The 16,477-nt window shown below is 43.0% G+C and overlaps 1 protein-coding gene across 20 annotated transcripts in view; it reads left to right on the top strand.

The window, feature by feature from the left end:
- The first annotated feature begins 7,634 nt into the window (after positions 1–7,634).
- TRIM9 (tripartite motif containing 9) overlaps positions 7,635–16,477 on the top strand; it is an 88,781-nt gene continuing 79,938 nt past the window's right edge. For all 20 annotated transcript variants that reach the window (XM_054715491.1, XM_054715496.1, XM_054715492.1 and 17 more), the window contains exon 1: positions 7,635–8,456. In XM_054715491.1, coding sequence (XP_054571466.1) covers positions 7,635–8,456 — 822 coding nt within the window. The remainder of the gene's footprint in view (positions 8,457–16,477) is intronic.

A 16,477-nucleotide genomic window follows, 5' to 3' on the forward strand; every position in this document is an offset into this window, starting at 1 on the left:
TAGCAAACTATTTTCCTCTTAAAGGCAGGAAAAAATATTTGCAGACTTACAAAATGTAGAGAAATTCACCAGGAAGACAGCTCCAGAGAACATTATAAGGAACAATGGCATTGGAACTGTATTGAGAAGCTTAAGGAGAAAGTAGCTATGATTTCTAATAGGGACAGAGTAAGTGATATAGAGTCAGATTGACACTGTAATGTATAAAGTAGAATTCCAAAATACAAAATCAGAAACGTGGTATTCTGACACCCTTTCTCCTTGTTCATACATATAAATTCAAGTGAATATATTTATACCGAGGGGTGTGTGGATTGTTTGGTTGCTATTTAACAAAAGAGAATCATAATATACACATTAGCTTGCAACTTTCTTTTTTTCATTTGACAGAATATTAGGCTAATCATATACATCAGTATTTGTGCATCTAGGTATTTTTTTTAAGATATACGTGTGTGTGTGTGTGTGTGTGTGTGTGTGTGTGTGTGTGTGTGTAAAACACATAAATACTCATAAACTTAGTTTACATAAATGGGATATCCCATATGCTGGAAAAGTAGAATTGGTGCTTTTAAAATATATATATATTTTATTGATTTCAGATCAGAAGAGAGAGAAAGAGATAGAAACATCAATGATGAGAGAGAATCATTGATTGGCTGCCTCCTGCATGCCCCACACTGGGGATCGAGCTGGCAACCCGGGCATGTGCCCTGATGGGGAATCCAACCGTGACCTCCTGGTTCATAGGTTGATATTCAACCATGAGCTACAGTGGCCGGCCGGTGGCTGGGCGAATTGGTGCATTTTTAATATCTTTCACACTCCCCCATCCATCTCCACCTATAATCCATCTCTTCAAATCCCCAGGTAACCATGGTTTACAAGTTGGTGTGTATGCTAAATAAATTTCTATGTGTTCATATAATCATATGTATATTTATGTAGAGGTGCTTTGAGCAGGGGTCATTTTTAACTTACCAAAACCAAAGTCATCTTGTATACAATCCTGTGTATCTTCCTTTTCTAAATCAGTAATACCTGATGGAAATCCCTCTAAATCAAATGCTAATCAACTCATTCTTTTGTAATGGCTTAATCATATTCCATGGTACAGATGCAATATAATTTATTCAACCATACACTGCCAATACACATTTTTGGTTTGTTTTTTCTCCTTTGGAGACAATATGAACCTCTTTCTATAAATATTTTTACATATGAATGCTTTTTAGCATATAGCTTCCTAGTAATGGAATTGGTAAGCTGAAGTTTTTAATTTTATTAAATATTTATTGTTAACTTTAATAGACGTTTCCATACAGCTTACTTAGAATCTTTACTTACAATTAATTGACCATAGATATGTAAGTCTATTTCTAGACTCTATTCTAGAAATAGATATATATGTCTATTATATATATGTCTATCCTTAAGCCACTTACAAAACACGTTAATTGCTATAGCTTTATACTAAGTATTAAAATCAGAATAAAATTTTCAAGTAGGATCTTTTTCAAAATACTTTTGGCTGTTCTAACTTCTTTACATTTTCAAGTAGATTTTTAGAGTCTGCTTGTCAATTTCTACACTGCCCCACTGACCCATCCAAAATAAAATGCCTTCTGTAAATTTTGACTGGACTTGCTTTAAATCTATAAATCAATATTGGGGAAATTTCCACCTTAACTATTGAGTCTGCCAATCTATGAACATGGCACATATCACCATTTATTAAACCTGCCTTCAATTTCTCTACAATGTTTTGTAATTGTCAGTGTTTAGATCTTATACATATTTTAATTCAATTTCATGTTCATTGATGCTGTTGTGAATGGTACAGTTTTTAATATCAGTTGCTAAATTGTGCATTGCTTGTATAAAGAGATAAAATTGATTTTTGCATATTCCACAAGTTTTCTTCACTTTGGCTAAAGGGATATGAATGATCCTGGTCCTATGTGTATAGGACTGTAATTCCTGAGAGAAAGCGAAGAGGTGAGTCCTGCCTTCAGTCAGGCTTTCTACCCGACGGCAGTTTCCAAACTGTGACGTGGGAAAGAGGAACCAAGCCAAGCCCACCAATCTGCCTGACTTGAGGAGACAGATATTGGATTTAGGGAAGGTCAAGGAAGCTAGAATTTGCAGAGAGGAAAGAACTAGACAACGTTTCAGATGTCTTGGGGATTTGCTTGGGTCTTTAACTGAACACAGTGTGGGCATGTGTGGGATGAACCTCTCACAGGTTGGGCAATTACTTCTGAGGAAAGAGCAATTACTGGAATTGTAATACAAACAATTCTTCTTCCCCATCTTGAGAATGTTCTTTTTTTCCTCAGAGTTCAAGAATTGTATCTGTAGATGCCTAGGTCTTTTTTCATCAAAGTCATCTGTAATTCTAAAATCTTTCAATCTATAATCTCATCTCTCTCTTGGATTCAGGAAAATTATTTTTTCAATTGTGATTTTTTCTTCCATCTGTGCCCTTTTTCTCCTTCTGGGATTCCTATTATTCACAAGTTGGGGCTCCTGGATTTATCCTCCAACTCTCTTACCCTAATACAAGACTCATTAAACCTCCATCTTCCCAGATTCTCCTCCTATCTACCTTTTCTAAAAAGTATTAATAATATGTTACTTATAGTTGGAAATACTACAAAATTTGAATAAGGCCATCATCCAGTAGTACTAAATAAGCAAAACACTCTTAATTTACTATGATAATTGCATAATTTAAAAGACAAAGGAATACCAACAATAAATAAATATGGAAATTACTAAAGGATGGCACAAATATAGCAAGTATAAAATTAAATATTGATGGGCTAAATAACCCCATAAAAAGAAGTTTCCTCTGGATCTCTTTTGGAACAGAACATCATCCCCATTACTTTCTAAATAATGCAAAATTGTACAAAAGACACTCAGCAATATCATTAATCACAACGTAAATACAGCATTTTTTATCTTTATGTCAGAGAATCTTAAAGTGCCAGAGTCTAGAGTCAGCTCCTTTCACTGATTTTTCTCCCCCTACAACTAAAAATTGGTAACTCCAGGAGAGAATGAGGGGAGACGCTTTCTTCTCTGAGTGTCATTCTTTAGAATTAAAGAGACTGTTGTGTTAATAATTAAGCATTGTAGTCAAAAGCAAATAGGAAACAACCTAAAATTTTCATTGGTAAACATTTGTCATTTTAAAAATTAGAAACTCTGCTGGGACATTTTAAATTTGTTCAACTCATTGCAAAAGAACTTCATGTGGGTGAGTAGAAAATAATCAGGCACTTTACACAAATAGGTATATCTACACTCACCCCAGGAGTGATGAAATAACAATCCTTGTGCTTCAGAGCATGGCTGATCACCAGCTGGAAGAGAGAAGATATTCCCTATAGTATTTCTATAATATCATCAATTATATTCAGATGTTTATTTCCCTTTAGACTCATTGGGGGACTTTAAAGTCCATTATGGCCAAATTGTGCAACAGGAAGGTAAAATCTTCAAAGATTTACAAAAATATTTTAATGAAATTAATTCAAGAAAAATAATAAACACTCAGGAAAGGTAAGCAGAATAGCATGGAAGTGAACAAAGATCATTTTGGGGTATTTTATCACACCCAGAGCATGGCATAGAGTAGAACTCAGAATTTGTTGAATGAATGGATGAATGAACAAATGGATAAATGAACACACTTACATGTGCCTGGGTTCAAATCCTAGTCTCACTGATATTGACATTGAGTACTTTGCTTATCCTCAGTTTACTCATCTTAAAAATGGGGATAAGTGTGCCCACCTCTTCTTTTTATTACAAGATTGAAGTAGATAATGTGTGTAAGTGAATAAATCCAGTGCCTAGTGCAGAGGGAACAATCAACAAATAACAGTCATTTTAAGAGCTTTCCTGGAATTGATTTAGCTAATTCTTGACCAAATAGATCTCACAATTAAATCATCTCAATATATTTCATAATAGATCTATAATAACAAAAGCGTAATATGCTAATTACATGGGACAGTTGATCGACCTTCTGGATGTCATTCCAGATGTTCTTCTGGATGAAGCCGCTGCGGCGGCGGCTGAGGCAGAGATGGTTAGGGGCAATCAGGCAGGCAGGAGAGCAGTTCGGGGCAATCAGGCAGACATGCAGAGTGGTTAGGGGCGATTAGGCAAGCAGGCAGGCGAGCAATTAGGAACCAGTAGTCCCAGATTGCGAGAGGGATGTCCGACTGCCAGTTTAGGCTTGATCATGCAGGGAACAGGCCTAAACCGACAGTTGGACATCCCCAAGGGTCCCAGATTGCAAGAGAGTGCAAGCTGGGCTGAGGGACCCCCCCTCCCACCGTGCACGAATTTTGTGCGCCGGGCCTCTAGTCTAATATATTTACATTGCCTTTATTATAAATCTGTATTCTATTGAGTCTTTGTGAAACCAATAGCATATTTTTTATAGCTTCAGCATTTTTTGTTGTTGTTGTTTTTTTTATATATATTTTATTGATTTTTTTACAGAGAGGAAGGGAGAGGAATAGAGAGTTAGAAACATCGATGAGAGAGAAACATCGATCAGTTGCCTCCTGCACACCCCCGACTGGGGATGTTCCTGCAACCAAGGTACATGCCCTTGACCAGAATCGAACCTGGGACCCTTCAGTCCACAGGCCGATGCTCTATCCACTGAGCCAAACCGGTTAGGGCCCAATAGCATATTACACTACTGACATTCCCTACAACTACTGGTATCCTTTATTTTGAACTAAGCATACATTTTCTGCTAATAAGCAGACCTCTTAGATGGTGCCTTCGTTTGGGCTGAGATAACAAAATACCACAGACTGAGGAGCTTATAAGCAACATAATTTTATTTCTCCCAGTTCTGGAAGCTGGAAAACACAAAATCAAGGTACTGGCAGTTTTGGTATCTGGTGAGGGCCCGCTTCCTCAGATGGTGGAAGGAAGCAAGGGAGCTTTCTTGTGCCACTTTTATCAGAACACTAATCCCACTCGTGAAGGCTCTGCCCTCCTGACCTAATCGCCTCCCAAAGGCCCCACCTCCTAACACCATCATCTTGGGAGTTAGGATTTCAAGGTATGAATTTTGGGGAGAAATAGACATTCGATCTATAGCAGATGGTATCCTGTGGTAAGTTCAGACTCATAAAAAGAGTAACAGCTGCTCACCTTGAAATGTCCAAAGCCCTGGCTCAAGGCTATTATGACTTTTGGCCAAATGCAAACAAAAGTCATGGAAAGGATTGTAAATTATGAGTGGTACTAACACTTCTAACAGTTTCTTAATAATTACCTTCTTGTTTTTAGCAATTATCTTGGGACCCCTAAAATAGATGTATCCTATAGATACTGATGTTCCAAGCCCACATGAAGAAATTCGATGTAAACAGAATACATAAGCTTTTGGATGCTCTGAAAGTCAGATTAAAAATAAATCATATAGCATTTGTGGTCAGTGTAACTTTTTGTTGTTTATTTGTTTTGTTTTGTTTTTGTTAATCCTCACCTGAGTATATTTTTTCCCTTAGAGAGTAGAAGGAAGGGAGGAGAGAGACTGAGAAAGAGAAATTTTCAATGTGAGAGAGACACAAAGACGAGTTGCCTCCCACAGGTGCCCCCACAGGGTCAGGAGGGAACCCACAACCTAGGTATGTGCCTTTGACCAGGAATCAAACCCTCCACCCTTTGGTGTGCAGACCAAGATTCTAACCACTGAGCACACTGGCCAGGGCAGTGTAACTTTAAATAACAATAAGAACATTTTCCCCAAACAGTGATCAAGTGCTGTTTTCATTGAAAAAAGTGTGGAAAGATAACCTAGTTTATTGGACTATTTCTCCAAGGGCGGGGTTATAAAAATTCCTTTTTTTTTTTTTTTTCTGGGCAGTAAAGTGGTTTTAAATGTAGCTGCATGTAATCAAATTATCTCTTTTTGGGAAGATGGAAAATCGAAACATTTCTTAGAACTTAGAAAGAGTGTTTGTTATTTCATGAATCATTTGCAAAAGGCAGCCATGTCACTAATGTCATTTTACTCAAAGATTTTTATTCCTTTTCTTAAAAAATATATTTTTATTAATTTCAGAGAGGAAGGGAGAGGGAGAGATAGAAACATCAATGATGAGAATCACTGATCAGCTGCCTCCTGCATGCCCCCTACTGGGGATCGAGCTGCAACCTGGGCATGTGCCCTTGACCGGAATCGAACGCGGGATCCTTCAGTCTGCAGGCCGAAGCTCTATCCACTGAGCCAAATCAGCTAGGGCTTTTTTTTTTTTTCTTTCTTTCTTTTTTCCTTTCTTTGTTCTCTATCATCAATTCAACAGTTCTGCAGGCAAGGGGCAGAACCAGGTATCTCCAGCAATGTTTGGGGAGAGGAAGAAGGGTGCTTACTATATGAGGACTAATACCTGAACCCTCTTCATCTTCTTCCCCCGCATCACCATCCCTTAAGGAAACAGAAAGAACTCACCATTCTGAAGCTGTGGTAAATGCTCAGGCCACGTGACACTGAATAATGTTGATTGGAGCCAAATATTGAGACTCCACAGCGACACAGTGATTTATCCGGAGCTGCTGAACTATGGGAGCTCAAGAACAGGCAACCCATTCCTGCCTCGATGGAACCAAAGGTCCTTCCGGCTCAGGGCAGAGAGAGCGGGGCGAGGACACAGCTTTGGGAGGCAGGGAGCGCGAACAGGGGACAGGGGCACGTTTCACACCACACCTTAAGGAGCCTCTGTGCCCAGCCCGAAGTTAAAGCGGGAAATGAAGGGGCATAGGTTTGAATTAATACAACGAGCCTTGACATCGGTCACCTAGCTTAACTCTCTAGGAAGCCCATATTATTGGACACCAGGGCCTGGGGGTGAGACTGGAAGAGACTCTTGCCCTGGCTCCCTCCAGGCGCCGTCAGACCCCCGGGATGCGGGAGCGGGTTCACGAGGGGGACAAAAGCCCGGCTGCCATACAGAAAACCGGGCCTCAGCGAGGGCCTGCCAAGGCTGCCAGCAGCGGAAGAAGAAGGGGGCGTCTGCTCGAAGCCAAACACAGACTGTTGGCGAGAAGCACCAGCCCCCTCCGCCAGCCTACTCGCTGCGGGGAGGGGTTTCTCACGCCCCCAGCTCCGGGGTGACTGCACCGGAGGTCGGAAGAAAGCGGGGCGAGGGATGAGTCATATCGCCTAATTCCTCCTTCCGAGTCCCCTCGCCAACCCACGCCAGCCCCCTCCTGAGATCATGCAGCGGGGAGCGCAGACGTCCCCCGTCCTCAGATCCTCCACCAAATCCACCAGGGCCTGCGGAGGAGAGGGGAGGGGCGGCGCGTCTGGCCAATAATAGCTTCGCTTCCTTGCCTGTCGCCCAATAGGCCGCTGTTTACAGGCAGGGGCGGGACTAGGAGGGCAGAAGTGGGCGGTCCCCGGCTGGCCGGGCGCCGCGGTGCAGTAGCTCTGCTCACAGGGAGAGCGTCTCACAGGTAGTCCGCCGCGTCTCAGCGACGCGGGACGCGCTGCCGCCGCTGGCCAAGGTGCTGGACGCGACAGACCTGTAGGCCACCTCGCCAGCTCAGTTGCCGGTTGCAGCCGCGGCTGCCTCGCTCCCAGCCGGGTCCCCATGGAAGAGATGGAAGAAGAGTTAAAATGCCCCGTGTGCGGGTCCTTCTATCGGGAGCCCATCATCCTGCCCTGCTCTCACAATTTATGTCAGGCGTGCGCTCGCAACATCCTGGTGCAAACCCCGGAGTCTGAGTCCCCCCAGAGCCGTCGGGCCTCGGGCTCCGGGGTCTCCGACTATGACTACCTGGACCTAGACAAGATGAGCCTGTACAGCGAAGCGGACAGCGGCTACGGCTCCTACGGGGGTTTTGCCAGCGCCCCCACTACTCCGTGCCAGAAGTCCCCCAACGGAGTCCGCGTGTTCCCCCCGGCTATGCCGCCACCGGCCACCCACCTGTCACCGGCCTTGGCCCCGGTGCCCCGCAACTCCTGTATCACCTGCCCCCAGTGCCACCGCAGTCTCATCCTGGATGACCGGGGTCTCCGTGGCTTCCCCAAGAACCGCGTCCTGGAAGGGGTGATTGACCGCTACCAGCAGAGCAAAGCCGCGGCCCTCAAGTGCCAGCTCTGCGAGAAGGCGCCCAAGGAGGCCACGGTCATGTGCGAACAGTGCGATGTCTTCTACTGCGACCCGTGCCGCCTTCGCTGCCATCCGCCCCGGGGCCCCCTAGCCAAGCACCGCCTGGTGCCTCCGGCCCAGGGCCGCGTGAGCCGGCGGCTGAGCCCGCGCAAGGTCTCCACCTGCACAGACCACGAGCTGGAGAACCACAGCATGTACTGCGTGCAGTGCAAGATGCCCGTGTGCTATCAGTGCTTGGAGGAGGGCAAACACTCCAGCCACGAAGTCAAGGCTCTGGGGGCCATGTGGAAACTGCACAAGGTGAGTCCTAAGAAACCCACCCCTAACTCCCCGCGCCTCCGATCCTTCGGTTTTTTCGCAGACAGTCCTCTTCTTTTGCGCACAGTGCATCCCAGCGGGGGCGCAATGCAGGTGCGCCCACAGCATTTGCTTCCCCCGTCTGGTGCATTGCAGGAAGCGCAGGCGGATCTTCAAACCGAGCACACTGGAGTTGACTATCCCCAGAGAGTTGTTGCGGGGATGCCTTAGAGCGGGTCTCCCGGGGGCGTTGCGGGTGATCCAGGCGCAGGGCGCCCCCTCTCCGCTGCAGACGTGCCGCTTGCGGTTGAGGCCAGCATGCAGGAAAGCGCTGCGTGACTGGGCAGAGCAGCACCAGTGCCCAGGGCCGCCAGGGCCGCTCCAGGGCAAAGCAGGCTGCTGGGCTCTAGCCATGGTCCTTGGGGAGGAGGTGGGGGCGGTTGGGTGGTGAGGGCCTCGGTGGGCTGGAGCTGTTAGATTGGCAGGCGCCACGAGTCTCCGTGGGGGCGAGAGAAAGCCACGGGTGGAATACTGATGAGTCCGCGCTTGCCCAGACGCCGCGAATCTGCTGGAGGGGCTGCCTTGGGGGCTGTGGAGGCAGAGGAGTGAGGAGTGGGGTGGGGAAATCCTATGGTCACCTTGGCACTTGGGCCTGCAGGCTTAGATTCCGACCCTCCCCAGGGGACCTGTGGCTGGAGTAGCCAAACCTGAGGTTAGACGCAGTCAAGGCCTGACGGCTGGGCAAGCGTCTCTCCCAGGGTAACCCCGTCCTGCCAACCTCCCACACACCCATTTGTCCAAGATTCTATCCCTTTCCTCTGTGTAAACTTTGAGACACCTGTTACCAGATTTATCTTTCTGGTCTCTTTTGATGGCGCGTCCACCAAGACCTACATGACTTGTTCCCCTTTGACCTGCCTCATCAATCTCTTTTCCTCCTCCTCATTCCCTCTGCTCCCGCCACAATGTCCCTCTTGCTGTCCCTCAGCCAACACCAGGCACCTTCTGGCCCCAGAGCCTTTGCATTTGATGCTCCCTCAGCCTAGGGTGCTCTTCCCCAAAATGCTATACCCATATCTGAGTGGCGCACTCGCTTGCCTCCTTCAGATCTTTGCTCAGATGTCACCTTTGCTGGGAGATCTTCCTGACCACAATTGCTGCCATCCACCTCAGACATCCTTTAGTTTCCTTCCTACTTTATTTTTCTCAATAGAAATTATCACTATCTGGCATACGATATGTTTTAATTATGTTCTTTTTGTATGTCTATTGCTTCCCTCCTCTCCCTCCATCCCCATACACTAGAGAATAAGCTTCAAGAGGAAAGAGATCTGCCCTAGCCGGTTTGGCTCAGTGGATAGAGCCTCCACCTGCGGACTGAAGGGTCCCAGTTTCCTTTCCAGTCAAGGGCACATGCCCAGGTTGTGGACTCAATCCCCGTGAGGGTGTGCAGGAGGCAGCCAATCAATGATTCTCTCTCATTGATGTTTCTATCTCTTTCTCCCTCTCCCTTCCTCTCTGAAATCAATAAAAATAATTTTTTTTTAAAGAGGAAAGAGATCTTTATAATGTTATGTCCACAGAGCTTGGAAGGAAGGGAACCATTCTTGAGATGTACATAAATTTGACTTCTACTTTTTAAGTAATCCATTCAGTCGGGGTGTGGAGGGGAGGGCAGGGCAGGGGTCCAGATTGTTGTAGGAGGGTTTCTTCACATCATTTAATTGCAAGCCCAGGGGTAAGGCAGGGCCTAAAGATGGTGCTCAGTCCCCTCGGCTATGCCCCCACTCAGGATTTCCCAGCATTCCTTAGGGCTGGCCTTTGAGAGAGGCCATTGATATTTTATTTACAGAATGAAAAAAAAAAAACACAAAACACCACTTTCAGCAATCAGGGAGGGTTTCTCAACTCAATATTAATTGCACACAAACCACATTTACAGTCATTTGTGTTCTGACATATAACCTATTAAACCATATTAGTTTTGCTGGAGATCTAATTCAGCACAAATTTGAGTTCCACTAGGCACATGCCATTATTTTGAAAATGCTCCAATTTAAATGTTTTTAAATGACAATTTTGAGTGTTTTCAAAAATTTAGTTCACAGTCAGTTTTTATTTAATTTTGTGCATTCACTATTAAACTGCTATGTTGAATTGCCTTTCTATCCTTGGAACTAAGAAATTAATCACCCTATCTGGAAAAAAAGAACTTCGAGCCACACACTAATTAGGATGGTCAAACAATAGCATTATTTTTCTGTGAACAAGAGCCTACAGTACTTTATCCATTAAGACTTAAAAAAACAAACAAAAAAAAACCACCAACCTTTAAATCTGTCTAGCCCCATGCAGATTTGAAATGTTAAACCATTTGTTTTATCAGTAATGGGAAGCTGTGAGTAGACTCTGTGATATGGACTGGATTGAAATTTAGATGCCTGCTAAAAAAAAAGAATGATGTTAAAGCCCTTGAGATTTAAATAGGCTAAGAAGGGAATGTTTGTTTGTTTGTTTGTTTTTAAAGATGATTTCTTCTCTGATCTTATGCAGATTTTTTCCAAAATAGTAAATAGGTATAAATTTGGTCAGTCAATATCAGGATTATTAAACTGCCAAGAAAAAATAAGAAAGAAGGATGACAGATTTTAACATTCACTTACCATCTGTTGATGAACAACAAACATTACTCCCCCATGTTATCTATTTAATAGGGTAGTTAATGTGTTAATGCTGGATCTTTCTCATATAATGATACCTCTATCCTCACAAAAAGCTCATGGGCTGGAATTTTTATGCTCTTTAAGACATAAAAGAGCAAAGATTTACACTAACTAATTCTCCCAAATTTGGACAATTAGTTCTCTACACAGGTGATTACTAGACCTGAAAATTTTCATTAACAGTCTACCATGTTAATTAGCCATTTCTAATGATAAAAGAAATCTTATCTATAATAATAAAAGCGTAATATGCTCATTAGACTGGACAGCCAAACGACCTTCCAGACGTCCTTCGGATGACCTTCCAGGTGAAGCCAGGGCTGTGAGGGCAAAGGCAAGTCGCCATGGCTGCGAGGGCCGAGCCCCTTGCACAAATTTCGTGCATCGGGCCTCTCGTGAATAAATATTTTCCTTGGGCACTAAGTCATTATCTTACTCAAGAAAAAATGACTGAAGTTATTTTTAAGTAGTTTTAAAAACTAGTTAAAATATATTAGTTGTCAACTGACCAAATTAAAATACTTTTCAGATACATATGACTTTCAAAATCCATGAAAAATTGCAATGCAAGAAGAGACATTATAAGATAAATATCTGCTATTAGTTTTTATTTAGTATCAGCACTTGTTATGTTCCTTTATCCAACTTAGGTTGGTATAAAGTATTGCTACACACACAAAACAAATCATTTTGTAGATACTTTCAAATAGGTCATTGTGATCATTATTATTACTTTGTAATTTTTAGCAATTCACATTCCTAAATCTAACATTATTCTTGAATTCCTGATGTGTTTTATCAATCAGTGATATATTTGTGACCAGTTTTGTGTTTATGCTGTTGAGCAAGGATTTACTTTTTCTTTGCATCCTAAACACTGACTATTCATTTATTCTGAATCTTGTCTCAAATGATATTTTTATCTTCTTTTTTGTTGTTGTTGATGATGATTTGCAATTTACAACATTTTAAAATAAACTATCAGTTGTTATGCTTTGCTTTTCAAAGTATTTGGGGGAAAATATCTGCTTTGCAGTATGGTGACATCTCATCAAGTATTTCTGTAGGAAAATGTGTTACTTAATGTAACTAAAATGATATTCAGTTAACTATATATTAGCAGTAAACACAATATAATCTAAGACATTACCATGGTAAATGTAACAGGTAGCATATGTTCATGTTTTTTAATTTTTAAGAAGTTTACTTCTAGTCCAGTCAGAACATTCTGTGTGCAATGTAAACATTCTTAGAGACATGAAGGAGACTGTTACAGACAAACAAAATTTTCCTCCTTGTACTGAGACGTAATGGAAAGAACTAGATGACAGGAGATCTGGGTTCCAGATCTGATGTTACCACTTACTTGCTGGTAACGTAAAGCAAGCCTCATAATCTCTCTTGGCTTCCTACCCACAAGGATGCAAAGGAGCTAAAACTATATTGTGGAGGTATTTTGAAAAAAAAAATGTTTATAACTTACTAATTTCAGTTTGACCCAGGAGAAGGTTTTTTAATAAAACAGAAGTTATTGTCTCACTAGTCAACAACTACTACATAAAAATCTCACCCCCCAGCTTGGAGTACTTTGCTTGCTCCTTCCAGAACACAGAGTGTAGTACAAAGTCTGGATGGTGGCATAAAAGAGTGAACTCCATCATTATAGGTCCAGAGAGAAAACTCAGTTGAGTTAAGCTCAGGGAATAAGAATGCTACATAAAGGTTTATTTGTATATTAAACGAGGGTATCTTGTTTTTCAATAATGAAACTAAAACTGATAACTGATATGACTCAGGTTGTTGTTTTTTTCAGATTCTCCAGTGAAGATATTATTATTACATTGAAGTATTATAAATTGTTCTTACTATATATGCCACAAAAAGATGCTATTAATTGGAATTCAGGGTCAAATCACAGTATGCATAAAGTAAGAGAAAATTATCACAGCCATCTGTTATCCTACCTAATAAAAGGGAAGTATGCAAATAACCATCACTCCACTACGCCCACGATTGGGCCGGTGGGAGGCTGGGGGCGGGACTCGGGGTGGCTGATTGGGCTGGCGGGAGGAGCGGGGGGCGGGGACTCATGAGTCCCCGCCCCCCGCTCCTCCCGCCAGCCCCAACAGCCGACCTGCAGGAGGACCCATGGGGCTGGCAGAAGGCGCCGGTGGCGGAACTTGGGGTGGCCGATCGTGCTGGCGGGAGGCGCTCTGATCAGCGGGTGGCCAGAAGAAAACTGGTGCTGGAGGAACTCGGGGTGGCCGATCGCGCTGGCGGGAGGTGCTCCAATCCACAGGTGGCCAGAGGAAAACTGGTGCTGGCAGAAAATTGGTGCCGGCAGCCAGGTGAAGGAAGGTCTATTGCACGAAACTTCGTGCAACGGGCTTCTAGTCTATAATAATAAAATGGTAATATGCTAATTAGACTGGACGTCTTCTGGACGTCATTTTGAACATCCTTCCTGACGAAGCTGGGCTGGAGGGAAGCCAGCCTGGGTCCCAGGTGCCATAGGGAAGCCAGTGCTGGCAGCTGGGGGGGGGGGGGGGGGGGGCGGAGAAGGACTACTCTTGCATGAATTTTCATGCATCAGGCCTCTAGTTAAGTAATAAGATAATGCACAGACAAAATTTACCTTTACCATGAGTATAATAAATTGCACTTCTCTCCCTAAACACTTCTCAAAGTGTGTGTATGCATATAACTGAACCTTGGCACACAGGATAAGATTCATTGCAAGACAAATGTTTAAGAATGAGCTGAAACCGGTTTGGCTCAGTGGATAGAGTGTCGGCCTGCGGACTGGAAGGTCCCAGGTTCGATTCCGGTTAAGGGCATATACCTTGGTTGCGGGCACATCCCCAGGAGGGGATGTGCAGGAGGCAGCTGGTCGATGTTTCTCTCTCATCGACGTTTCTAGCTCTCTATCCCTCTCCCTTCCTCCCTGTAAAAATCAATAAAATATATTAAAAAAAGAAAAGAATGAAATAGTTCTAAATAATATCATTTTTGTCATTTTCATGAGGGATTGTTGGTTATAAACCCACTTAGGTGATCAGAGGAATTCATGGGAAATGAAACATAATCAACTCACAGAGAGAATGGAACTAGAAAGCTGGAAACTAAGTTCACTCTCCATATTCATCAGTTTGGACTAAGTTATGCTGCAGTCACAAACAATTTCCAAATCTCAGTGAATTACAACAGCATGTAATTTCTTACTAATGTCAATGCCCACTGAGACTCAGCTGTGGCCTCCTCCTCCTCCTCCTTATTCTTGGACTTAGGCTGAAAGAGTGTATTTGAGATATGCCAAACTTATGGCAGAGGAAAGAGAACAAAGCAGAACCACTCAATGGCACTTAAAGATCCTACTCTCCTACTCAGATGTGACATGGCACTTTCCTTACAGTCCATTGGCTCAAACAGGTCATGTGGCCCAACCTGATGTCTGTGGTGCAGGAAATACACTCTTCTAACAGAGAGAGGCACAAGAGAAGAGTTCTGTAGAGGTGGGCAGAGAATATTTTGAACAAATAATATCATCTCTCTCTCTCTCTCTCTCTCTCTCTCTCTCTCTCTCTCTCAGAGGGCCTTCTTAGCTTGCATGAGGCCCTACATGACTCCTCCAGCCCCGATTCAGCACGACATTTCAGTTCAAGTCTGCACTGACTAGTGTCTCTTAGTTCACATTTTCAAGTTTAGAGAAAAAATCCAATTAGCTCAACTTGAGTCAGGTGTTTACTGATGACGTCTGGGTCCTGGCTCCGCCCCTTTGGTTAGGTGGGTGCAGAAGACAGGTACAAGACTTAAGAGGGCACCAAAAACTATAGGTTTGTTTGTTTTTTCTTAGGCAGAAATGACAAAAGAATAAGTAGAGGATGGTTTTTAGTGTGTTGTGTGTGTTTTTTGGCATTTTAAGTATCTTTATCTCTGCAGACCAAAAACATTTATAAGTTTATCTGCAAAAACATAAAAAGATGTTTAAACCTGTAAGCAGGTATCTGCTGTATACTCACTTTCAGTTTTTCTCTTGTACCTTTTGCAAAGGTGTTTGAAAGAAAATACATGTATTCCTCTTCAAGAATATATGCCTGACCCGCTTTTTACCATAATATTTAAAGGAATCTATGAACTGGAAAAGCCTATTGTTTAAAAATGAACTTAAGCACTGCCAGATAACATTGATCCTCATAAGCCTTGCATGTTTTGTACTATTAGTTCTGATCAAAGAATGAAATATTTCTTAAAGAATTAGCATGGGAAGTAGAATGCTCAACATTGTTGTGTGGTGTGGGAATAGCCACCTCTGTCATTAGCCAGTTAATTCTCATCTACCGCTGATTTGTGCATGTGAAGCTGATTTTCCAGCCAGAGAGCATCACTTCAACTTTTTTTGAGATTTTTGTTTATCTTCTTTTCACCCTTACTTTGCTTGCAGCTTGCAGTTTTAGAAGCAACTGTTGGACACCAAATACTTACCACTCTCTCCCATGTTCCAGTAACAGCCTGTGGGAGGGCCATATTCCTCTGACCTGTGGTGTCATCAGTCTAAACCAGTGGGCGGCTAACTCATTAGTCAACAGAGCCAAATATCAACAATACAACGATTGAAATTTCTTTTGAGAGCCGAAAACCGACTTCTGCGCATGGGCCACGAAGTTTCAATCGCACTGTACGTGCATGCCCGCACGTGTGGAAGAGCCACACTCAAGAGGCCAAAGAGCTGCATGTGGCTCACGAGCCGCAGTTTTCCAACCACTGGTCTAAACCATTACTTAGTCTATGAACAAGGCAGGTTGCCAAGAGAAACAAATGTGAATATCAGAAGTTAAACAGTTTCTACCTAATAAGGCTTTTTTATTTTGTAGGGAGCAAATGCTTGGCAAGTTAAATATACACAGGTTCAGTTGTAATTACAACTCATCAAAAGCCAAAGGGAAATGACTCTATAACATACTCTACCATTTTTTATCATCAGTACTTCAGTTTCTTTCCGTCAGTACAAATAACCAACAAGTGATTTTGCTGTAGATGTGTGTAGTCCACTGTGTAGTAGGTTTTGCATAGAGATATTCATGCCATCACCCAGATACACCAATGTATGAAATTGATGAAATAGTGTAACGTATGCCAAACCCACCCCCCCACACACATGTTATCCCAAGAGCATTAGTAACATAAAATCAAGTGTAATATTGGACTTCCATCCAATCTAATAAATCTTACACGGCACAGAGAAATCTGTGGTGCTTTTAACAAGCAGTTGTATTGATTTTATTGACCATCAATCATCTGGTC

Source organism: Eptesicus fuscus, chromosome 5 (assembly GCF_027574615.1).
Source record: "Eptesicus fuscus isolate TK198812 chromosome 5, DD_ASM_mEF_20220401, whole genome shotgun sequence".
In the NCBI taxonomy this organism is placed as follows: Eukaryota; Metazoa; Chordata; class Mammalia; order Chiroptera; family Vespertilionidae; genus Eptesicus; species Eptesicus fuscus.